Source organism: Macrotis lagotis, chromosome 6 (genome assembly GCF_037893015.1).
Source record: "Macrotis lagotis isolate mMagLag1 chromosome 6, bilby.v1.9.chrom.fasta, whole genome shotgun sequence".
Lineage (NCBI taxonomy): Eukaryota > Metazoa > Chordata > Mammalia > Peramelemorphia > Peramelidae > Macrotis > Macrotis lagotis.
The window spans coordinates 17,302,850-17,328,575 of NC_133663.1; the positions used below are offsets into that span (position 1 = coordinate 17,302,850).

General features: G+C 40.0%; 1 protein-coding gene across 6 annotated transcripts in view; it reads right to left on the reverse strand.

Annotated features, from left to right (window-relative positions):
- The window catches only part of VEPH1 (ventricular zone expressed PH domain containing 1), a 199,281-nt gene that overhangs the window by 172,210 nt on the left and 1,345 nt on the right, over positions 1 to 25,726 (reverse strand). For 4 of the 6 annotated variants that reach the window (XM_074190815.1, XM_074190818.1, XM_074190819.1 and 1 more), the window contains exons 2-3: positions 13,101 to 13,397; positions 2,624 to 2,839 (exon numbers count right to left, since the gene is read on the reverse strand). In XM_074190815.1, coding sequence (XP_074046916.1) covers positions 2,624 to 2,839; positions 13,101 to 13,238 — 354 coding nt within the window. In that variant the 5' untranslated portion in view covers positions 13,239 to 13,397. The other 2 variants (XM_074190816.1, XM_074190817.1) reach the window with 2 other exon arrangements.

Here is a 25,726-nt window from a genome sequence, read left to right on the forward strand (position 1 = left end):
AATCATTTCATCTTTTCTTCTCCAGCAGGGCCATATCTCCTTATCCCACAGCTTCCCCTCTTTCCATCCCATTTGCCTGTACTATACTCTAATTTTAGATGTCCAAGTCAAATGCTGAGCATAAACTATTTTACACTTAGCTACGAATGGCAAATAGCTTAATATGCCTTCTCTTTCTCAGGAGTATTCGACTTTTGATAGAATAATTACAGCTGCTTCTTAGGCATCACCTATTCAGTAGCTCCTTAAATAGGAGAGAGAGCTGACCAAATTGCATTTGGAGAATTCCAACCATCACTAGAATAGGTGTGATTCACAAAACAGCAAAATTTCAGAAGACTCCAAATAGTGCTTGACTCAACAGGTAAAAGAATGAGCAGGACACCAAGAAGGATGCTGTGGATCAGAAAACTAGGTGGGTAGGCTTCTTTTTCTTTTGTTTTTTTGCAAGGCAATGGGGGTTGAGTGACTTGCCCAAGGTCACACAACTGGGTAATTATTAAATGTCTGAGGCTGGATTTGAGCTCAGGTCCTCCTTGACTCCAGGGCCAGTATACTCACCTAGTCACCCCCCAAGGTCTTGATAGCATGATGCGCATTGTTTACTTGATTGCGGCAAGCAAGGGATGACAGAGGGATAGCCCAGGGCTGCTCCGGTGTGTGAACTAGTATCAAACTGACACCCATTTCAAGAAAAGAAGGAGATCTGGGTGAGTAGATAGGATTGCAAGTGGGAGTGTCTAGGCTATAGAGTAGAGAGAATTACAAGTCATTGGATGATGGAAGATGCTGATGGATAGTAGCCTCTACATTAAAAAACACAAACCATTCTTTATGTTGTTCATTAAAAGAAGGCTTTATATGGGAGATGTGGTTTCTTTGCATGGGAGATAGTGACCCTTCAAAAAGCCTTTCACAAAGGCAGATTTACACCTTCTCAGACCTGGCAGATTATCTATTTATTATTTATCTGAGTGAGAAATTGGATTTGAATCCAAATCTTCCATATTTTAAGCCCAGTTCTCTAAGCATTGTGCTAGTGAATAAAACCTGGATATCCATTCACTGGTATCTCATCAAAAGCAGCTGCCTCCTTTCCCCCCAAATGAATTGGGTTGGGTTTTGTTTGTCTCAGTTCTTGAAGGAGGAACAGGTGTGTTAGAAGGTGTGCCAGGCATTGGTGAAGTGTTCACAGAAAGAGGGAGGGAGGTAAACATCTTAGGAAGCAGGAAGTTGATTTACCACTAAGAATTTAGCAAAAGTGGGTTAACAAATAAAAAAGGTGGATGAGGAATGTACCCTGACCAGCTTCCAGTGGAGCACGTAGACCACAAAGCGGAAAGGAGAAAGGTTTCATCCACCTATGGGAACATCAGGATCAGTCATACCTCTTATGTAGCCAAAATGACTTCCCCTCCTCCTTCCCTTCTGGTCAAATCTTTTCATCTTTCAAAGACCAGTTCACATTTTACCTTCTCTCTGAAACTCTTCTGGGCCTTTCTATTCCTATTAACTTTTCATGTATATATTGTTTACTTAGCCCCTCAACTGATACTATAGCAACATCCATTGTCTTATTCTAGAAGATTTTCAGCTTCTCATTGCCATCACCCCAAATAGATTACAGGAGGACAGTAGTATGCCACCACAGTGCCTAGGAGTCCTCTGTACATAATAGAATGGAGGAATTCATAACGGGAAGGGATCTCAGAGATCATTTAGACTCAGCTCCTTATCTTCAGATGGAAATTTTATACGAGTAGTAAATAACAGAACCAAAAACCCAATGCATAGCTTCCTTAATCAACCAACATTTTAAAACACTAATGATGTGCCAATCACTGGGGATTCATTTAAAGACCCAAAACTCCAACAGTCCCTGCCCTCAATGACCTTTTATTCTATCAGAGAAGACAAAATATACACATTGAAGTAATTATGGAATAAGGTATACTTAGGACAGTTTTAGTCTTAGGACAGTCTTAGGACAGTTTTAAGTTATTGAAACTTAAGTTATGCTTCTCATGAAGTCAAGATGATTTTAAGTGATGGAAGTTAAAAAAAATTTGAAGTTAAAACAATTTCCCTAAGTCCTTTGTGACAGTGCAGGGAACAGAAAGTTGGGAGGTTCAGGAAAGGTTTCATGTGGAAAGAGATACTCAAAGTGAGTCTTGAAGGAAATGAATTCTGTGAGGCAGATGTGAAATGGAAATGTCTTTTGGGCATGGCAGAGTCAGAGTGAAGGTTGGCAGTGGAAGATGAAGAGGTCTGTGTGAAAACCAAGAGAAGAGTGGTTCTTCTAAAGAACAAAAGTCATGAAAAGTGAACTATTTTAAGCTCCCTGAGGGCAGGGATTGCATTCCTAGAGCTTAGCACAGTGCTGAGCTTCTTCTTTTTTTTTTTTTTTTTTGACGAGGCAAAAGGGGTTAAGTAAGCTGCCCAAGGTCACACAGCTAGGTAATTATTAAGTGACTGAGTTTGGATTTGAACTCAGATCCTCCTAACCCCACATCCGGTGCTCTATCCACTGCACCACCTAGCCACCCCACATTGCCATGTTTAATAAATAGTAATTGGTTGATATTAATTGATGATTGGAATACACAGTGAGAAGACAACTCACCTGCAAAATACAACTCATGATATCAGAAGCAATTTTGGCATGGGGTGTATCCTCATCTTTTCCTGAAGGTCTGAGATTGTGTTCCAAGCAGGATTCCCAGAGAGCCACGAGGGCGTTGCCATGCTTCTCTATGGACTCAGTCTCCCTGATGGCTGTTGTGATGCGAGTAATACAGATCTCCACCACAGCTTGGTCATTGCCATTGGATGAATAGTCCTATTTGTAAGGAGAACAGGGGGTTCATAAATTAGACTCATTTAGAGGAAGAAAATGTCAGGAATATGAAAGGAACTAATGAAAAAATGTAAAGGAAGGACCCTTAGCAGTACCATATTATAAGACAAAAACTATCTGGTACTAGCTACTAAATATAAAGCTAACTCAGTGGAATCGACTGATATACAGTTTATACAAGCAAATAAATATAGTAATCTTGCATTTGACAAATGTGAAGACCAGTTTTGGGGATAAGAATCATTGTTTGGTTAAAAAAATTGGGAAAACTGGAAAGCAATCTGGTAGACATTGGGAATAGATCAATATATTACACCATTTGCTGAGATAAGTTCAAAATAGATATATAGCCTAGATATAAAGAAAGAGATTACAAGAAAATTGGCAGACTATGGAACATATTACTTATCAAACTTATACATAGGCAAACAATTTATGAATAACCAACAGATAAAAAGTGTGAGGTATAAATGGATAATTTTGACTTCATTAAATAAATAAGTTTCTGTACAAATAAAACAAATATAGCCAAAATCAGAAGGAAAGCAGAAAACCGGGGGAAATTTTATAGATAGTATCTCAGACGAAGCATATACATATGGGCTGTTGCTTTTTTTTTTGTTTTTTATTCTTATAGGGCAATGCGACTTACCAAGGGCATGCAACTAACAAGTATCAAGTGTCTGAGACAGATTTGAACTCAGGTCCTCCTGACTCCGGGGCCAGTGCTTTATGTATTACACAACCTAGCTGCCCCACACAAATAACATATGTAAACTTTGTCAAATCCATAAGAATATGGATCATTCCTCAGTTGATAAATGGTCAAAGTATATGAGCAGACCGTTTTCCAATGAAGAGATCAAAACAATTAATGGTCATAAAAAAAAGCTCAAATCATTTTTGATTAGAGAAATGCAAATTTACAGAATCTCAAGATATTATTTTGCATCTTTAAGATTGATTAAAATATTTGAAGGGGAAAGCAACATGTTGGAGGAACACTCGGGACACTAATTCACTGCTGGCGGTGCTGTGACCCGATCTAGCCATTTGGTAATGCCATTGGGAAATGGGAAATGTATACAAAGAGTTATTAAACTCCCCATCCTCTTTGACCTAGCAATACCACCCTTAAGTCTGTTTCATGAGATGATTAGTGAAAAAGGAAAAGAACCTATATGTTCTAAAATATTTATAACAGCTCTCCTTGTGGTGGCAAAAAAACTGGAAAATGAGGGGCTGCCCATCAGTTGGAGAATAGTTGAGCAAATTGTGGTCTATGCTCGTGATGGAATACTGCTTTGCTATAACGAGTGAGGACCTTGATGACCTTAGAATAAACATAGAAATAGTGAAGAATGAAATGACAGAAGCAAGAAAATTTTGTGTATAGTAACAATGATATTGTTTTATTTTTAAGTTGGAATAAAATAAAGTTTTTAAAAATAGAGAAAATAAAGTAATAACATGATAAAAAAAAAAGCCACCACTAATGATATTTACCTAAAATAAAGACATAATACAAAATAAAGACATGTCTAGGTTGTGGAAGAAAATATGCTATGGAAATGCTTGTTTTGTTTCCTAAGTTCAGATTAAAATAAAATTTTAAAAATTAAACAATGCAGGGGGCGGCTAGGTGGCATAGTGGATAAAGCACTGGCCTTGGAGTCAGGAGTACCTGGGTTCAAATCTGGCCTCAGACACTTAATAATGACCTAGCTGTGTGGCCTTGGGCAAGCCACTTAACTCCATTTGCCTCGAAAAAAACTAAAAATAAATAAATAAACAGACAAACAAATAAAACAATGCCTTGATAAAAAACAAAAACAATCACTAAAGCTGGGGAGATAGTATTTTCTTTTTTTTGTTGTTTGCTTTTTAGGGTTTTTTTGCAAGGCAAATGGGGTCAAGTGGCTTGCCCAAGGCCACACAGCTAGGTCATTATTAAGTGTCTGAGGTCAGATTTGAACTCAGGTACTCCTGACTCCAGGGCTGGTTCTCTATCCACTGTGCCACCTAGCCACCCTGGAGATAATATTTTCATTCTACTTCCTAGACACATGTCTCTGTTATGTATAGGTATTCAACAAAACCATTGGACTCTGGGTCTACCTTGCATCAGAATTCTCAATAATTCACACAAAAGAAACCAATGGCTTTTCCTGTATAACAGTTTAAGAGGAAAGTTGATTATCTTGCTTTTGCATTAGCACTAAAAGCTTACAAGTGTGAATGTTCTCTAATCCCTCTCCTGCCTCTGGGCATTTTCTCTGGTTCTCTCTCATGCCTCCAGTTCCCTTGCTTCCTTCATGACTCAGTTTCTACACTAGGCAGAGTAGACTAAACAACCCTCTTAAAGCTGTCCATCCAAGTCGTAGTAGCAAGATGAAAAAAGAAGGAAGAAATGAGTTGCCAAGCCAAAGCAACCACCACAACGACTGTGACTAGTAGAATACATGCTGCTTCGATACTGGCAGAGGGAGGAGACACATGGGGCCACGTTGGCTCTTATACAGCATTGTCCTAAGTGCTTGGTGGGCAGCTAGGTGGTGGAATGGATCGAATGCAGGACCTGGAATCAGGGGACATTCATTTCCTGAGTTCAAATCGAATCACAAGACTCTTCTAGTTGCATGATCCTGGGCAAGTCATTTAACCCTGTTTGCCTCAGTTTCCTCATCTATAAAATAAGTTGAAGAAGGAACGACAAACTACTCTATTATCTTTGCCAAGAAAACTCCAAATGAGTCTTAGAGAATTGAAATCAGCTGAAAAATAACAGAACAGCACATTGTCCAATGACTAACCAGAGAATCCTCCAGCAACTCCCTACATGAACTATGGACTCTCTAGACTACATACCTCAGGACAGTCTAAACCAGTTTCATATAAAGGGAACTAGTCTGATTGCCTTGGAGTCTAACTAGGTGGAAGCTGTGATGTTGGAAGATTCTAGTTCAAGTGGATGCTTTTCAGGGGACCTTTCCTGAGGCTGGGAACATAAACTCCCACAGTTAATCTTTTTCTATCACCTTTTTAGAAATTATTTTTATTACCATGCTACAGTTCTCACATAATATGAACCCAGGCCCCCTGGCTCAAAATATATACCTTCAAACATACATAGACATACCCATGCACATAATAAATATCATGTTTAAAGGTAATTTCCACATTAAATTTTCATTTCAATTCAATTCAGCAAACATTTATTCAATGATTATTGTGGGCCAAGTACCTTGGATATAAAGAAAAAAATGGAAAGTAGTCTCTGCCTTCAAGAAACTTAATTTTGAGGGGTCCAGGGAGAAAGCAATATGCAAACAGATAATTAAATACAAGATAATTTGAGGATGGATAGAACAGGAAGACAGGGGGCTGGTGTGGGGAGGGACAGGGTCCAGGAAGGGTTGCCTGAGAAGGCAGCATCCAAATGGAAGTTTAAGAAAGTTAAGAATGCCAGCAGATGGAGAGGAGGATGCTAGGTAAGGAGAGGAGGTAGAAGGTTGACTCTGTTGAACAAATGGGCCATTTACCCTGAAAAGAAGATAGGACAGGAAATGGGAAAGGAGAGTCATGAATCCCATTCAAGTTCCAGGAATTTTTATTGACAAAATGAACAGCTATTCATTTGTAGCATTGTTTTGCTATTGACCCTCTTAGGCAAAGTACCCAGTGAGGCAGATGGCAAAAAGCCTGTATTGACCATATCTCTCTGATTCCATTTCAAAGGTATTTATGCAGTCTGCCCCACCACCATCTGGGTTAAATCTCCCGTCCTGCATTGGGGGATTAAGCAGGAGATGTGGAGGTAGGAGGACCTGAAGAGGAGCCTCAGGTTGAGCATGTGCTAGTGGTGCAGCTTTGGGGCAGTGATCCAATATATCGGAATCTCAGTCTCCTCTTCTGTAAAATGGGCAAAGAAGAGTGGATCAGTGACTAGTAAGCAGGCATGGGTTTGAGGCTTGCCTCTGACACCTGCTGCCTATGTGCTGTGGGCTAGTCACTTGAATTTAAGCTCTCAGGAGAACTGCTGCTGTGCACAATATACTTGTGGCCCTACAGAGTAGTCCGACATGAATGTTTGGTAGATTGGTTGCTCACTTATTTTAGTAGAGTCAGCAGTGCAGTGGACAGAGCATTGGGTTTGAAGCCCAAAGCCCTGGTTCTGAATCCCAGCATGGTCACATATCATCTAGGTGATCTTGGCCAAATCAAATTATCCTACTGCAGATTCCTCAAATACAAAATGAGCAGATTGGACACGATGACCTCTTGGGTTTCTTCCACTTCTAAATCATTTCTGTTTTTTTAAATTTGGAAGGGAGGTGGGAGTAGTAATTTTACTGGTATATGAGTTCCCAGAGAGAAAACTCTACTAACGTAGCTTGGCACCTGCTCTGCCACTTAGAGAACTTCTTGGAGTACAACTGCCCAGGGCCGCCCAAGCAATAAGAGTCAGATGGATCTGATTCCAAGGTTGGTCCTCTCTCCTGGAAGGGGAAACTCTTCCATCCAGAAATCCTCACAGTTTGAAAAGTGGGAAAGTTTTTCAAAGAGCAGCTGGAGACGACTGGCTGGATATCAAGGGGGAGTAGTTAGAGACAAGTGGGGTAACACAGAAGATGAAGGAAACAGTCTACAGATACACTGAAGCGAGCTTGTCACTTGGCCAGAATAAATGAATAGCACGTTCAAGAAAGAAAAAGGCATACGGAAAGGCAGATTGTGAAAAAAACCCACAAATCAGGGAGGGAAGGAGGAAGGGAAACTGGGAGCCATGGGAGAAATCTGAGGAGGGCTCAGTCTAAGGAAACATCTTGATATTCTAGGGTAGAAAAGAGTCAAAAATGTGACAGCTGGATAAAGGGCTAATATAGCAAGAGTCAAAGATTTCATCATGAAGATGTCAGGGACAGATTTATATTATGGAAGAAGCAAAAGGCACCAGTGTTTGCTTGAATGTGGGGAGCGAAGGAAAGGAAGTGAGGAAAGCTGCCCCTGGATTGGCAGGCTCCTCTTCCTGGTATATCTTCTCCTCCCATCCCACATCTGAGTCCATAACTGAGTTGCCTGCTACTGAACATCTTCATTCGGGCTCTGACATCAAAGGACCTGGGTTCAAATCCCATTTTTGTCATTTACTACTGAGTTGACCTTGGGCAAGTCATATCCCTTTTTCTGTACAATTAGGGCCTCCAAGGCTGCTTCCGGTTTTAAGTCTGATGCTATATGGTCACTTAACCTCCTTGCAGCTAAGTTTCCTCCTTTGCAAAAGGCAGGGGTCGGACTTAGTAGTCTCTAAATTCTTGATCATCTGATCCGATGAATGTATGTGAGATTACTGCGACTCCTTGGGAAACTATTTCCTCCATATTGTTCTCCTTATCCAACTGGGAGTCCATCAGTTTTGGATTCCATTGCTCCCCAAATCAGACATTTTCTTGCCAATTCCCTGCACCTGGGATCTTCAGGGTTCCCAGTTTGAATTACTGGACCACTTACTAGATTCAACAATACTGCTCATTCTAAAAAGCATAAGGGAGACTCATCTTCCTGGGTTCAAATCCTACTTCAGACCCTTATTACCTGTGAGACCCTGGGAAAATCACTCCCCGCATTTGCCTCAATTTCTTCATCTGTTAAATGAGTTGGAGAAGGAAATGGCTGTTCCAGTCTCTTTGCCAAGAAAACTCCAAAGAGAATCACAAACAGTCAGATACAACTAAAATGACTGAATAACAACAACAGTCTGTCAAGGTCTGCACTTGATAGATACAAACTGAAAACTGTCCCTGGCCTAAGGGAGGTTACAATATTGGGTCACTGGGCTTGAACCATGCCTGCTTCCAATTTTACGGATGTTGTTAATTCTTTCTTGGCCGTTCATGGGAAGCTGACTCACAGCATTCCTTGATAAGGTTGACTGGTTGGCATCCACATGGGGGCACCAGGACTTGGCCAATTCTTTTGATTCTTTATTACTACCTTGCTATTCTTTTCAATCACACATTTTCCTCAATGAACGCATGAATCACCTAGCTTGACCCCAGGGGACTTTCCTCTGGGGGCTTTGGATTTGAATTAATGCCAACCCAGAGAGGACCTTGAACTAGGTGTGGTTTTTAGGGAGTCGGCACAAAATGGGGGACTAGGACAATATTGTCCTATTTCAGTATTGTCGATATTGAAAGTAGAGCGTAAAGTAGTGTAAAGTCATGGCGTGAAATGAACTCAACTATGGCGAACTACACCAGTCTCAGTCGAAGGACCTGTCATACTGGGTGATGACAGCAGATGGCAGCATGGGGGATCAAGGGCTATGTTGTTAATAGCTGCCCTGCTCAACTCCTTAGGGACATGATAAAACAACTGTTTCCTTATTCCCATCATGTTCTCACCCGGATTGGGAACACCAATTGGCCCACATCTGAAATGTATACAGTCACTCAGTAAAGCAGGTTCTGCCAATTAGTGACTCTAATGAGGGTGCTAGGCTCTAGGAATTTCAGTGTGAAAAACGAATAAACCACCTCCTTCCTCCAGTTGCCATCCTTCATTGCCATTTTGTTGATATTTCATGATTTAGCAGTTGATCCTTCCTAGAGATGAGCATCAAGGACACCTTTAACTTGTTCCCAGTGGAGAAGGAAGAATAGGATGCCTAGAAATGAGCAATATTCAGAAAGTGGAAGCAATTGGCTTCTCAAGCCAAATTAACTTGATTAATGTTATGGGCAGAAATGTGTAAATGTAATTACCGTCAAGACATTACCTGGGAAAAGGAGAGAATTGGGCCATGGCTTTCCTAATTGGCTATTTAGGATATTCATGGCATCCAGAGAGAGAACTTGAATCGTTGGCTGCCAATATCTCTTCTAAAGGATTCTTAACTGCTACAGAATCAAGAGCTGTTATCTTGGAAAATGTGCATATTTGTTAATTCTCTGCACCATGGTTTTCTTTCAGCTTCTGTCCCTTGTCTACTTGGCTCCTCTGCTGAGTGTGAGCTAAGTAGATGCTAGATTGTTTGAGCAATCACACTTTTGAAGTGCAATGATGGGAGGATCTAGGTAGGACTAAAAAGCCAACATTATCAGTAGCTATTTTGTTTCTCTTCTCTTCAAATTTTTTTCAATGTATTTCTATTTTTCAATAACTTCCTTCCCACCCTCCCATCTGCTTATATCAAGTGGAAAGGGCTAGATTGGGAGCCAGAGGACCAGTGCCTGGATTCAAATCCCAGTTCTTCCTACATGTTCTGGAGTGATTTTCCTTATGTCTTTGAGTCTCAGTTTCCTCTTTTAGAAAATAAGGGAATTATACTGAGAAGCATCATTCAATGGTGGAAAAAGCAATGGATTCTAAATTGAGGACATGAGTTGAAATCCTTATTCAGCTACTTATTACCTGTAGGATGTTGGTAAATCACTTAATCTCTTTGGACCTCAGCTCATTTGTAAAATGAGGACATGAAACTAGATAATCTCTTGTGATTCTTTTCAACTTTAAGCTCAGTGATTCCATTACCAGATGACTTTCTGAGATCCCTTTGATCATCTCTAAATCAATGAAGCACAATTCAGCAAAATCAAAACTATGATATATGCAAAAATATGGACATATATGTATCTCTATCCATCATCTCTCTCTCTCCATCTATCTATTTAATCTATCTATCTATCTATGTATCTATCTATATCTGACAACACATGTCTCATTTAGGAACTGTTGTCTACTACCTCCTTGCCAAGAGTCTGATTGATTTCTTCATTTGTCCTCTGAAATCCTGATGTCATTGCAATAATTAGCATTCTGATGTCTTTAAATATTGTTTCTTTTTACATTGTTGTTAGTCATTCTCATTAGAAAGTGCTCCTGAAATCTATTTTATTCATATGGGAATAGGAAGAAGAAGGATGATGAATAAATTTAGCTAATAATGTGGATGTTTGTCCTTTTTGGAGAGGACCAATGACATCATAGAATGATGTCCTGATTTGTGTGTGAGTTAGATTTAAATGAGGAAGAGTTGTGTAAAGTCGTTAGCCTCACTTTCTGTCCCTGAATTAATTTTAAATATAAGTAAATGAAGTATAGGGACTAAGAATGAAAAATTCAAACATGATTAAAGGAGTGTGAGGAAGGAAAGATGAAAAGCAAACCCAGCTGCTGGTGGTTTCCTGCCCCAAACTACCTTGTATTCTGTGTGTGTGTGTGTGTGTGTGTGTGTGTGTGTGTGTGTGTGTACATATATATATATATATATATATATATATTTAATAACTTAGAAATGGTCTTGTTTTACTACTTAAGGCATTATAGAAATAATAAGGAAAATAGGAATATAAGGCATGGAAGATAGACTGTAAGTTCCTTGAAGGAATTTTACTTGTCCTCAAAAATGAGTGTTTGAGGCAGCTAGGTGGCTCAGTGGATAGGGCACCAACCCTGGAGTCAGGAGGACCTGAGTTCAAATCCGACCTCAGACACTTAATACTTAGCTGTGTGACCTTGGGCAGGTCACGTAACCCCATTGCCTTGTGAAAACAAAACAAAACAAAAATGAGTGTTTCACAGCACATACTAGTAAGTCAGTAAAGGTTTGCTGATTGTTTGAACAGAAAAGCAGAAGACAAAGTGAAATGAGTTAATTCCTGTCCCTAAGCATAGTGGTAGCTGCCACTTTGGGGTATTGGATTTCCCATCCACCTCTTAAACTCAACATGCCCCAAACTGACCTCATTGTCTTTTCTCCTAAGCTCTCCCCTCTTCTGAACTTCCACACTCCTGTCCTTTGTACTACCATTCTTCCAGTCACTCCAGTTTTAACCAACTGTCATATTTCACTCTTCACTCTCTCTTGCCCCCATATATAGCCAGTAGTCAAGTCCTATTGGCTTTATCTTTATACAGTTTTTTTTAGACACACTTTTCTCTCCTCTGAAGCGACCATTACCCTGGTATAAGTCCTCAACACCTCATGCCATGACAATTACCGGTGACTCTGCCTGTCCCAACTCTCTCCATATTCCAATCCATCCTCTACTCCAATTTCAAATAATGTTCTTAAAACACAGGTCTGACCATATCACCCCTTCCCCATTCAGTGAAATCCAGGATCAAGGATTTTTGCTAGATTTCTAATCTTATTTCTTATTTTTGTTAGGTGGCTTTTTTTGCAAGACAATGGGAGTTAAGTGGCTTGCCCAAGGTCACACAGCTAGGTCATTATTAAGTGTCTGAGGTCCGATTTTAACCCAGGTCCTCCTGACTCCAGGGCCGGTGCTCTCTCCACTGCACCACCTAGCTGCCCTTCTAATCTTATTTCTTACTTCCCTCCATGAACCCTTTGATTAATGATTCTTGCCTATTGCCATTCCTTGAATTGTTCATCACCCAATTCCATGTATTTTCACGATTATCGCTGGGGGCTGGACCTTTTCCCTCATCACTTCCACCTCTCTCTCAATCACCTCTTGACTTGACTTCCTTCAAGTCTCAGCTAAAGTCTCAGCCTTTCCCAGGCATCCTTAATCTTAATGCCTTTCCCTTTGAGATAACCCAATTTTTTTCCTTTTAGGATTTTGTCTGTACATCATCATTTGTAGACTGTGAGCTCCTTGAGACCCATGAGCTCTCTTTCTTCCCTCTTTATCTCTTAGCACAATTCCTAGAGCAGAGTAAGTTTTTATTAAATGGTAATTGTCTTTTGCTCTTTTTAAAAAAATATATGGCTTTTGTCCCTATCCTTTACTTTCCATTCGGCCCAATTACCTTTTTGTCTAACTGATTTTGGTATCTGAGCAGGTGTCTTCAAAGGACAAAAATTCTGAATTTCTGTGTTCTCTCTTCCTTTCCATTTAACAGAAATAACTCTTTGCCAAGAAGTCTCAGGAAATTTGAAATATGTTCTGTAATCCCATAGCTCTGTTCTCCAAGAATGAACAGAAGGCTGTCTGGCAATCACAGTCAAGCACCAAGACATCAGTCACTGGCTATCTTGTTAATTCTTTCTACAAAATCAGACTAAAACAGCCCAGTAGGACCAAGATCTAAAAATCCTCTCTGTCCTTTCCCCCATCCTCTGCTGACGTTTTGAGCAGAACAGAATGAAGGTTCATTTCCCGAGGTTGCGAGCTTTGATAATTCTCCCTTAGATTTTTATTTTTTCCTCATGATTTGGCCTCCTGACAGAAAAGATTAGGAACCCCATCCAAGAACCAATGTTACTTACTGAAGATGAGCTAATTATTTTAATTTGCTCCAAAGCTTCTGACAGACTTTCTTCAATCTCTGAGTCATTCAAGGAGAAGAGGTCCCCAGCACGGGAAAGGTCCTTTTGTCCCAAAACCAGTCGGAACAGATGATGCATGGCAGTGCTCAGTGGGTATCAGCTCGTCTTCTGGATACCCACAGCCATGTGCCTTCTTTTCAGAGGATTATTAGCATTGAAGGACATGGTAAGGGAGACACATGGTTTTCCTAGAAAGGTTGTTTTTTCTTTGAACTCGGAGATTTCTTCTGATATGCTCTAAAAGGGAGGAGACACATGATTTATTATGGAAATTAGCAACATTAACAGGAGGCTTGGAGGAAGACTTGAAATCTCACCAGATAAAAGATGCTTTTTAATAATGTTTTTACAAGGGAAATCAGAATTTTAGAGTTAAAAGGGATCCCAGAGGCCATTGAACCCAACTCATTGCTCATAGCATCTCTATTTCAATTTCCCTAACCAGTGTTCATCTATCCCCTGCTTGATGTGGAGCCCATCTAAGCTCCTTGAGGTCAGAGATTGTTTTATAGGCTAGTATTTAAGTTTCTGGTTGCTTGACATAGTGTTCAATAATTCTTTCTATCTGCTGTGTGTCTGTCTGTCTTCATCTATCTTTCTAGCTTTCTATCTTGTGCATTTTTAATATCTTATTCTCTATCTCCTGACTTGGCATTTTCATTGCCATCTCTTATGTCTGGCATTTTCTCCCTCTTCACCTTCACTTCTTGACTTCTTTGGTTTCCTTCAAGTCTCAGCTAAAGTGCCACATACAAGAAGCCCTTCCTAATCCCCCTAAATACAAGTGTCTTCTCTATAAAATCATCTCTAATTTATCTAGTGTATATCATGCTTGAACATAGGTGTTTGCATGGTATCTCCTTCATGGACAGTAAGCTCCCTGAAGGCAAGGATTGGTGTTTTTTTCCCCTTCATTTTATCCCCACTTAATATAATGATAGGCAGATAGAAGGTTCTTCATAAATGCTTATTAACTTGACTATCTATATTTCTCTCTTTCTGTCTCTGTCTGTGTCTGCCTCTCTCTCTCTCTCTCTCTCTCTCTCTCTCTCTCTCTCTCTCTCTCTCATTCCCCTTCCCAGAGCTGGCAAATAGCAACATATACCATTGTCCCCTGACTTCCTGCTGTGTGATAGAATAAACTTATCTGTTCTCCAATATACTCAATTTTTTAATCATTCCAATTTCAACTTCCTTACAGTGATGTTACCTTATACTGTTGAAGTCATCCTACATATCATTCTCTTGTGCTTTTTATTTTACTTTGCATCAGTTCAAAAAATCTTCCCATGTTTCTCTCAGTCATTCATATTCATCATTTCTTATGCAGAATAATGCATTGAGATACCACAAATTTTCCTGAAATTTCCAAATCAATGGGCACCCATTTTACTTACAATTCTTTATCAATCAATAAGCACCTACTATGTCAACTGTGCTAAGTGCCAGGGATACAGAAAGAGGCAAAAGACAATCCCCACAGGGCAGCTGGATGGTGCAGTGGATAGAGCACTGGCCCTGGAGTCAGGAGGACCCATGTTCAAATATAGCCTCAGACACTTAATAATTACCTAGTTGTATGACCTTGGGCAGGTCACTTATTCTCACTGCCTGGGGGGGGGGGGACCAAAGTCTATTACTGCTCTTGACATATCCTGGTATTACTTCCCTGAGGTCATGATCTTCTTCAAAAATGAGAGACAAACAACAGCAGCAGCAGCAATAGCAACAACAAACACTGCATTCTTCCAGCTATTCCAGCATTAACTGTTTACATTTCCATTCGGTCATTTACAGTTTGTAGCTATGCTATTGAAAATTATTCATATCAACTTAGAGTATATAGATTTATCAAAATATTATCGTACCAGATTATGAAAGGGATAGTTTCAGAGGAACCTTTGAAGACTTGTATGAATAAAGACAGTGTGAAGTGAGCAGAAATAGGACAATCACTCCAATACTGTAAAGACAAACAACTTTAAAGGCTGTTAGAATTCTGATTAGAGCAATGACCAATTACGATTACAGGAAGATCCATGATGACCGTAGACCTCAGCATGCTACTCACCTTTTGGCAGAGAGGTGAGGTGATGGAATCAGGATACAGATATATATCTATATATCTATATATCTATATATCTATTATATATTATATATTATATATGTATGTAATTTGGACATGAGTAATGTAGGACTTTATTTTGTTTGACTGTACATATTTATCGCAAAAATTTTCTTTTTCAACAGTGAGAATGGGCTGGGAGAGAGAATATCAATTTTTTTGTTCATTGAAAAAGATTTAAACTAAACAGCAACAAAAAAGAAAAACATTCATATCCTTTAACCATTTAGGTAGTGGGGAATAGTTCTTTGTGGAACTTATTTGTGTCAATTCCCTATATATTTTGGATAGTAGTCTTAACAGTAACATTTGATAGAAATAATTTCCCCACTCCACAATTTCCATTAAAATTCTCTTTTCATTAATTTTATTTTTACAATGGCTTTTGAATTTCAAATAGTTAAATTGTCTTCTCTGTCTCTCTCTCTTCTATTAGCTCTATGATCCTGACCAAAGCCTCAGTTCTTCCTCAGCCATAAAATGACAGGTAGAATCATGGAAATGTAGGATTGTTAGGAATCTCTGAAGTCATCTAAGCCAAGGAGAATTCTCTGTACAGCCTACCCAATGAGTGATCATTCAACCTTTGCTCCCTCCCAGGGAAGCATAACCTCTTACTATCATTCCCTGTTGGAGATATCTTCCTTATGTCAAACCTAAATTCACCTCTTTATGACTTCCACCCATTCCTCCTCTTGAGACCCTTTGGGGTCAAGAAGTCATTCCTTCTGAAGACGGTTATCATATTTGGGCAACTGAGTGGCACAGTGTCTGAGCATCTCAGTTGAAATCCTGCCTCATACTGTTGTTAGATAAGTCTTACTTTCACTAATAACAAAAGAGAATTTAATGGAGAATTAGCACAACAGTGTTTCCATGGAGTCCACAAGGAACAATACAAGAATTTCTCTCTGAAGAATTTTGCTATCCACTGTGAGACCTGGAAGATGCTAGCATCACATGGCTTACCTTCATCAAAGAAGGTGCTGTACTCTATGAGCAAGAGCGAATCTCTGTAGCACAAAAGAAAAGTGAGCTATACAAATCCAGAGACATTGCCATCACTATTTATGCCTGACTTGTGATAGAGTCTTCCAAGCAAGCATAGCCAAACACACCGTTCCTTGACCCTGACATAGTGATGTCACTTTAATCCTCTTTGAAAATGGACAAACAATAACAAGATGGTGATTGGGCAAGTCATTTAACCTCTGTTTGCCTCATTCCTCATCCTGGAAATGGGTGCAAGATTTAGACATGCCATAAGCCAATTAGAAGAACAAGAATGGTCTCTCTGTCAGATCTTTGGAGGGGGAGAAATTTATGACCAAAGAAGAGATAGAGAACATAATAAATTGCAAAATGGATAATTTTACTACATGAAATGGGGATAAAATTGGAATTTACTTCACAGTGTTGTGAGATCAAATAAATTAATATATATAAAGCACTTTGCAAACCTTGAAGGGCTCTAGAAATGCTAAATAATAACAATAATTCCCTTTCCAAGTCTGGCCTCCTTACTAAACACCTCCAGTTCCTTCAACCAGTTCTCCTACCACATTCCATTGTTGCCCTTCATTATCACAATGAAGACCATCACTGACCTCCTTTAGACACATGATAGATAATTAAGGATCATTCCATAATGCAGCACCTAGAACTAGACACAGCAACATCAGATATGATTTGACTAAACCAGAGTTAACCTCTCTTATCCTGGACACTTGTGGACCATAGCAAAGTATCGACTCACGTTCAACTTGTAACCCTACTTGTCCCCATGATCTTATCTAGGCAAACTCTTATCTAGCCACACCTTCATTATCCCATGTTTACAAAATATATTTTTAGAACCCAAGTGTAAGATTTTAGCATTTTCATTATCACACATCATAGATTTGACCCAACATTCTAACCACCTAGATGCTTTATTATCGGAATTCTGTCATCTAGTGTCTAGTCTTGCTTCAAGATTTGTGTTACCTACAAACCTGATAAAAATTTGAATTAGATACTCATCCAAATCATTAATAACCTTGTCAAACAGCAGAGGACTAAGCATCGATACCTCTGGTGCACCTCTAGAGACTATCTTCTAGGTCAATAATGTATAACTTTGGATATGTAGTCATTACAGATGACCAGTTCCAAAGTCAACGTAGGAGGAATTCTTAGGATCTAAGCCTTTAGATGTTGTTGCTTAGTCAATCTTCAGTCACCCTCAACCTTAGAGGTCCTCTAATTTATGCTGCTCCCTTCCTTTGGTAAATGGAAAAACAGAAAGATAAGAAAGTTGTGACAGCAAAAATATCACCCTTAAGCACCATCTTTCCTAACCAACAAAGCCCAACAGCAAGAGAAATTCCATTTAAAGTAACTATAAGCAACATAAAATAGTTGAAAATCTACCTCCCAAGACAAACTCAGAAACTATATGAACACTTTTACAATTACAATTACAAAACAGTTTCCCACAAATAAAGTCAGATCTAAACAACTGGGAAAATGAACATTGCTCATGGATAGGTTGAACTAATAAAATAATAAAATAAAAATGAAAATTCACTTAATTATTTAATTAGTGACACACCAACAAACTACCAAAAATTATTTTACACAGCTAGTAAAAATAGTGATAAAGTTCTCCTAGAGGATATCAAAGAATGTCAAAGGAATTAATGAAAAAATGCAAGAATATCAAAATAATTAATAGAAAAAATGAAAAGCAAGGTGGCTAAGCTATACCAGATCTAAAATGATATTATAAAGTTGCAGTCACCAAAGGTACTTGGTTAAGACAGAGAAGTGGATCAGTGGAATAGATTGGTACTAAAGAAACAGTAGTAGATGACTATAATACTCTGTTGTTTGTTAAACCCAAAGATTCTAACTTCTGAGATAAGAAAATTGGAAAATAGTATGACCAAAAACTAAGTATTGAAAAACATCTCAAACCCTATACCAAGATAAGGTTGAAATGGGTTCAGGATTTAAACATACTATTAAGTCAATCAGGAGAACAAATATAAATCTATCTGTCAGATCTTTGGAGAAGTTTATAACCAAAGAAGAAATAGAGATCATTATAAATTGCATTGGATGAAATTAAATTAAAAATCTTTTTACAAACAAAACCAATGCAACCAAGGTTAGAAGTAATGTATAAACTGGGAAACAATTTGCAGAACTAGCATTTCTGATAAAGGACTCATTTCTAAAATATATAGAGAGAACTGAGTCAAATTTATAAGAATACAAGTCATTCCCTAAATGATAAATGGTTAAAAGACATGAACAGGCAATTTTAAGATGAAGAAACTAAAGGTATCTATAGTCATATGAAAAAAATGCTCCAAATCATTATTGATTAGGGAAATGCAAATTGAAACAATTCTGACATATACCTATCTGACTGAGTAAAATGAGGGGATGCGGGAAAAGTGAGACACTAAACACTATCTTTCCCTCCAGTCTGACAATGTTGGTATAACAGCTCTGTAAGGTAGTTAGAGCCTCAGTTTCCTCAGCTGTAAAATGAAGAGGCTGGACTCTTTGACCCTTAAAGTCTCTGCTTCTAAAGTCTCTTCTAGCTCTCTCAGTCTATGATTCTAAGATCCTACTTCTAATAATAAATGATCTTTCCTTTGTGGGGACGCTCATTCTAGGGGTATGGTTTCAAGCTAAACAAGGGATGAGGAGGGGCAAAAGGCTGACATGAGAGTCTCTACTCCCATCCAGGGAGGGGGCAATAGAGACAGAGATAGTCAGTCTTTCAGAAAGGCCAACAGGAAGACAAAAACAGAAAGAGAGAGGCTGGGTGAATAACAAGACAGAGACTCCAACCTGAAGAGTTGCTGCTTTGGGGATCAGATAGAGAATACTGGCTAGAACAGAGCTGCCAGAGACACTCTATACTACCGGAAAACTCTTAAGTACAACCCACATCAGAGATTGTATGTAGGCAGCTTCATTGGACTATCTTTGACTTTAGCTTGCTATGCCCTGGTAAGGCTGCCTCCTTCCTGAACAAGGCAAAGTTAGAAATCCATTCCCAGCCTGGAAATATGCAGCTCAATGGGAAAAGAAAAAGAAGGGGGGTAGGGGAGAGAGAGATTGAGGGAGAGACAGAGACAGAAATAGGCAGAGAAACAGAGACCGAGATAGAAAAACATAAGAGACAGAGACAGAAACTGAGACTGAGAGACAGAGATAGAAGTAATATTTATTCTCAATACACACATCTATAGACATATGTATCTGAACAAACCTGTAAACTCACATACACATCTTAACCAAATTCATGGACCCCAGGATAAGCATCCCTTTGGATTTGACCCTGGGTAAGAGCCTCATGACAGCTTTTTAGGACTACAAATTGCAGAGCAGGTACTAGTCTAGAGGAGGAATTTCCTCCTTGGTGGCACCAGGAAAACCAACTCCTCCTCCCCCTTCCAAAACAAAACCCCAACCTCTCTTAGAACCGTGGTCAGCGGCTCCCCTCCCCCAGGTTTCCACATCTTCCTTTCCCCAGATGTCCCTTTCCCTCTAAGTTAGAACCTTCCAAGGAGAAAGTTTACAAAAACTCTTCCCCTGTTCCACCCCCACCTCCAACACCCCACCCCCTCCTCTTTATGAATGGTCTGTGAAATCTTAAGCAACTGCAGATTTCATTTTGGCCTGTGGGTCTATGCTAATTGGCAGGACTGATAAAATTCCTATCTGCCTCCACCCTCTCCCCATAATCCCTGTGGTCTGGGGCTTAAAGTGCTCACATTACTCCTGGTCCAATGCCTGTGGCCTCCCACTGGGTAAGAGCTGATGTCCTAGGAGAGCAGGCAAGCTCTTAGATGAAAGCAATATGGGGAGGCAAGTGAAACCCTCCTGCTTCTGCCACCGGTCGTCTTCCCACTGGTTCTCTCTTTACCTGTGGTCCTCTCCAAATACTCTGTTGTCTCCTCTGAGGCCCAGTTGCGGAGTTGGAGGCTGGGGGGGTTGTTTCTAATTTTGCCTTGGTGGTTCAGAGGCAGCCTACCAGGGGACAGCAAGCAGCAGTTAGGGAGCCCAGTGATCCTCCGGTTGTTCATTGCAATGCCAAGGTTTTGGAATGCTAGGAATGCAGGCCTTCACCAGGAGCCTGCTTTGAGTCAGGTGGCCGGGCTGAGCCTCCACCAGGGGCAACCTTATCTCCCAGGGAAATGCTATGTTTCCTGGGATGAAATACAAAGCCTGCTGCAGCCAACTACAGTGGTGTTGTTTTTTTTTAGAACAGAGAACACAAAACTCCCTGTGTTCATGAAAAACTACCCTTTCCCCAAGAAGATTGGGGAGAGGGGAAAAAACCACCCAAGAACAGAGAGAGTGTTCAAAGGCAGCTGTGGCAGGTGAATGAAAGAGTTATAAGCACCATTTCTTAAACCCAGGAAAAAAAAAAAAAACAAGAGAGCTAGGAATTAATTGGCAAAACTTTCCTTCCTCTCAGGGCTTAGAGAAATCACCTGGAATTCTGGGAAACTGACCTAGAAAGAACCTCAGGTGAATAGCCAGCCACTTGGCCTATGGATGGGTCACATCTGGGCAATGTTTAAGCAAGGAGACTTTATGGGTTAGAATCACAGCGTTAAAGGAGAATTATTTGGGGGTTTCAGGCAAGCCATTTTGGCCTTCCTGGGCTTCAGTTTCCTCATCTCTAAAATGAGGGATTGGATTAGGCTTGAAGGACGACTGAATAACTAAGATTCTATCTTGAGACCTCATGGCTTATTCCCCATGTGACTTTCACTGGGTCCCTGACCTCCTTAAGTCCTAGTTTCTTCAATCTGAAAAATGAGAGGGTTGGACTTCATGACCTCTGAAGTAATTTTCAGTAATTCTAAAGGAGATGAAATCTTTAATCTATGACCCGTTGATTAAAATATAAAAACACAACAAAAACCTTCAAGAGAACATAAAAATTCAGAGTTTGAATTGAGTTTAGAGCTAAACAGGTAAAGATTCATGCTTTACAACTACAAGGGAGCCACAGAATGCAGCATGGGGTGTAGAAATCTCTCTGCCACACGGCCCCTCAGTTCAGGCATTCTAAGGGTTTTCTATTCTGGATTGGGTGTCTCTGTAGAGATTTCAACTGGTGATTCTACTGTACAACTCACCAGTCAATTATCTATGTGGCCAGCACTATGGCAAGTACAGGGAAGAAAGTATGAGTGGGCTGCTATGGTAAGTGGTGAGATGCCTGCCAGTCAAAGGAGCCCAGATCCAGATCCAGTTAAATTCCTCACTTCTGATACCTACTATCTTGTGTATTTGACCTCCCTAGGCCTCAACAGTAAAGGGCAATCATTAATCTCAATTATCCGAGAGCCATTCCCAACAAAATCCTAGGACCTTTAAGCCCTTACCCACCTCCAAGGATGGAGCATCCAACTCACTGGCACCCCAAAGAAGTTACATCATCAATGTCAATTATAACAACAGTTTCCATTTATAAAGCATGTTTCCCACAAAACCCAGCTGAGGAGAGGTAGCAAAGGTTTCTATAATTTCCGTTTTATAGATAAGGAAACTGAGGTTCAGAAAAATTAAATAATTTGTTCAAGGTTGCATAGTCACTGTGTCTAAACCAAGATGGAAAAGTAGTCCAAGAAGGTTATCATAAAAGTTTTCAGAGTTGAATGCAGTAATTATCACTCTTAATTGTCACTCTTTTAAGGGATAGGTAGGTGCCATGATGAGTTTCAGGCTTGGAGTCAGGAAGACTATTCACCTTGAGTTCAAATCCTGCCTCAAAGCCTTATTGTGTGACCTTGGGCAAGTCACTTAACCCTACTTGTCTCAGTTTCCACCATCTGTAAAATGAACTGGCGTAGGAAATGGCAAATCATTCCAGTATCTTTGCCAAGAAAACCCCAAGTGGGGTCACAAAGAGTTGGACATGATTGAAAAAGACTGAACAATAATAGAACATTCTTATTCAAACAACAGAACTTTCCTCTTTCCTTCCTTGTTTTTCATTCTTTAATCATTATAGCCAACTGAGTGATACAGTGACTTTGAGAGAAGAAGAGCTGCTTCAGATACTTACTAGCTGGGTGACCTGGGCACCTCTCTAAGCCTTAGTTTCCTTTTTCTGTAAAATGGAGATAATACAGTTCTTACCTTCCAGGCTTATTGTGAAGATCAAAGTAGATAACAAATGTAAAGTAACAAGATTTTATCTCACTACAAAAATCCTGGCTATCAAAAAGTAATTTGTTACTGTCCTCACTAGATTTAATCTTTGCTGTTTAGTCTTGTCCTATTCCTTGTGATCCCATTTGGGGTTTTCTTGCAAAGATACTGAAGTGCTTTGCCATTTCCTTCTCTGGCTCATTTTACTGATGAGGAAACTGAGGCAAACAGGGTTAAGTGACTTGCACATGGTCCCACAGCTAGTAAGGGAAGAATCTTCCTGAATCCAGATACTGCTCTCTACCATTGAGTCATTATATCCTTTGAAAAACACTAGTTTATGGGCAGCTAGGTGGCACAATGGATAGAGCACCGGCCCTGGAGTCAGAAGGACCTGAGCTGATATCCAGTCTCAGACACATAATAATTACCTAGCTGTGTGACCTTGGGCAAGTCACTCAACCCCACTGCTTTATAAAAAAAATGAAAAACCCAACAACAACAATTTTTTACTAAAAAGGAAAAATAGTCTAAGCTGAGCACACTATTCATACAGGTCAGATTTCAAGAATCCTGGGAGTTAGAGGCAAAGTAAACTTTTCTCCAGTCTTTGTATCACCAGAGCCTACTTTGGGGCATAGTAGGTATCTGCTGATGCTTGTCCCAGGAATTCACCTCCTTGTCGTCTGGTCTGTCCTGGCCCTCAAGGAATTTACAGATGTATGGGCTCCAAGAACATTCTGTTTGAGAGTGGACTCCCCATAGCTCTTTTCCTCTGTTAGACTTTCTTCCATTTTACAGTGACTATTTTTACAACCATCCTGAATTTGTTCTAATTGTGTGTGGCAGTTATCTTTCATTCTGCCACCTGCCCTCACCCCATCCTTGCAGATGAAGAGACAGCCCAACTATTGAGTTCACTCCCATGAAAGGATTGAGCAAACCTTCCATTTTCCTTCCTGGTGAAAGTCCTGGAACACAATATAAACTGACCAGAGCTGCCATCTTTGCAGGGGTGTAAGATTTTATGGGAATCAGCTCAATGACCTTCATAGCAACACCAAGAGGCAGGTCCTTTTCTTTCCATAGGTAGCCGGAGGAAAACCTGTATGTTCACCGGAATAGACCACCCTTCCACTGACACAGGTGGGTCATTCCTCCAAAACTCTAGTCTTTAAGAATTATCTGGGACTACCCAGAAGTAAAGTGACTTTGCTAGGATCACCCAGCCAGAATATGTCAGTGGCAGGACTTCCACTCAGGCCTTCCGAATTCTGAGGCTGGCCCTTGAGTTATTAGTCCACACAGTTCCCTAAGATAAATATCTTAAGATCTCTTGATTTATGACTAAGTAGTGAGGGTCATAAGAATGAAGTGTTTTCTTATTGTTAGTACCAGATAGGCAGGAGTTAAACCTATAAAAGGTGGAGAAACCCAATACTGCCTGTCCACAGAAGAAATCATTTTAATGATCTCGAACTTATGCCAAATGCCAATTGCTTCTTTTATTTTCCCATCCCAAAGCCGGTGTGGTCATATGGTGGTACATGTCATCTTTGGTTGTTGTTGTGGTTGTTTCCCTGATATGTGTTAGTGGCTATATCTTCCATAGCCTTATCATTTCTCCAACGAGCCAGCAAGGTAACACTCAGAACAACCCTGAGAGGCAGTAAGATGTGGTGGAGAGCATTCGGTAGTGGCAGAAAACTGAGTTCAAATCCTGATTTGTCATTAGTTCTCATGTGAACTTAACTCCTCTGGGGTCTCAGTTTCCTTATCTGTAGAATGAGAGGAGTTGGGCTGGATTGGAGGTTCTTAAAGCTTTTAAAGGTGTCAAATAAAATATACAAGATGTCAAAGCAATGTAGTCATAATGAATTATAGCCATCAAACTATCCAGGTTCATGGATGTCCCTTCCTCCTCTGCCCCACCCTTCCAGGTTTAGCCCTCTTGGACTAGAAAATTGCTAAGGTTCTTCCCGATCTTAAATTTATAAACTGGAGGGGCGGCTAGGTGACACAGTGGATAGAGCACCAACCCTGGAGTCAGGAGTACCTGAGTTCAAATCCAGCCTCAGACACTTAATAATTACCTAGCTGTGTGGCCTTGGGCAAGCCACTTAACCCCATTACCTTGCAAAAACTAAAACAAACAAATAAAAAATTTATAAACTGGATTGTTTCTATTTTGAACATACAGGAACTTCTCCTCAGATGGACACACACTTATGTTTCCTCAGCTTCGGCTACTGGTTTCTTGTAAGAATAATTTAGAAAATGGTGGTAAAGCCATTAGAACTTCCAAAGGAAATCTTATCATAATCAAGAATGCAGGGCTAGAAGACCCTTGGTGGCTACCTCATCCAACTCCCTCACCTTAATAATAAAGAAACTAAGGCCCAAGCAAATGAAATAATTTACCTAATTTTGCATGAGCAATGACTTGTTCCCCAAGTCTCCTGAGCCCACATTCAGTACTCTGGTCATTGTATCACAAGGAATTGGCACTGGACTTGTGATTTAATTGATATATGGCAATCTTAGGTGAGAAAATTCTCTCTGCCAATACCAATGGGCACCTTCTAGATCACCACATGGTTAAGTGACTTACCCAGGGTCACACTGCAGAATAGGGTAGCAGGTTGCAGAAATAAGATCTGAACCCAGGTCTTTTTGCTTTTTTTGATTAGCTCTCTAGCCCTTAGATCATGTTGCCTCTCTTCTTTATCACAAGTTAAGGAGAAATACAAAACTAAATCCCAAAGCCAACTGATTATGAGGCAAGTGGTCACCTCAAAACTAGAAAAGGCCCAGTTTTCTTTGATCCAAGCACTATCATCCTTTGATAGGAATGTTTACAAGAAGCATGGAGACTCCCCAAGACTCCAAAATGGCATCAATAATTTCTTTTTTTCCTTCGAAATAAGAAAAAAACCTACTCCTGTTTGAAAACTGGTCCATTGAATAATTTGAGCGGCAAAATCTTTTACTAAAGTTCACAGATTTTTTTTTCCCTTGAAAGGAAGGATTAAAGATTATTTTGAAAGAGCATCTTTTTCACACAGTGTGAATGGAGTCCAGGAGTTCCCATGGGAATCAGCCGCATACATTTCAAGCCTCCCACAAGACACCCATTGTTCACAGCACGCCTCTCAGTTTCTCCTGTCATGGCATGTTTTTACCCTGAACTTCTACTAAAAGCCTTTGGATGTTGAGCTATTTCAATGGAACAGAAAGGGGCCAGGCAATTAGCTCCTAGTTTTTTTTTTTT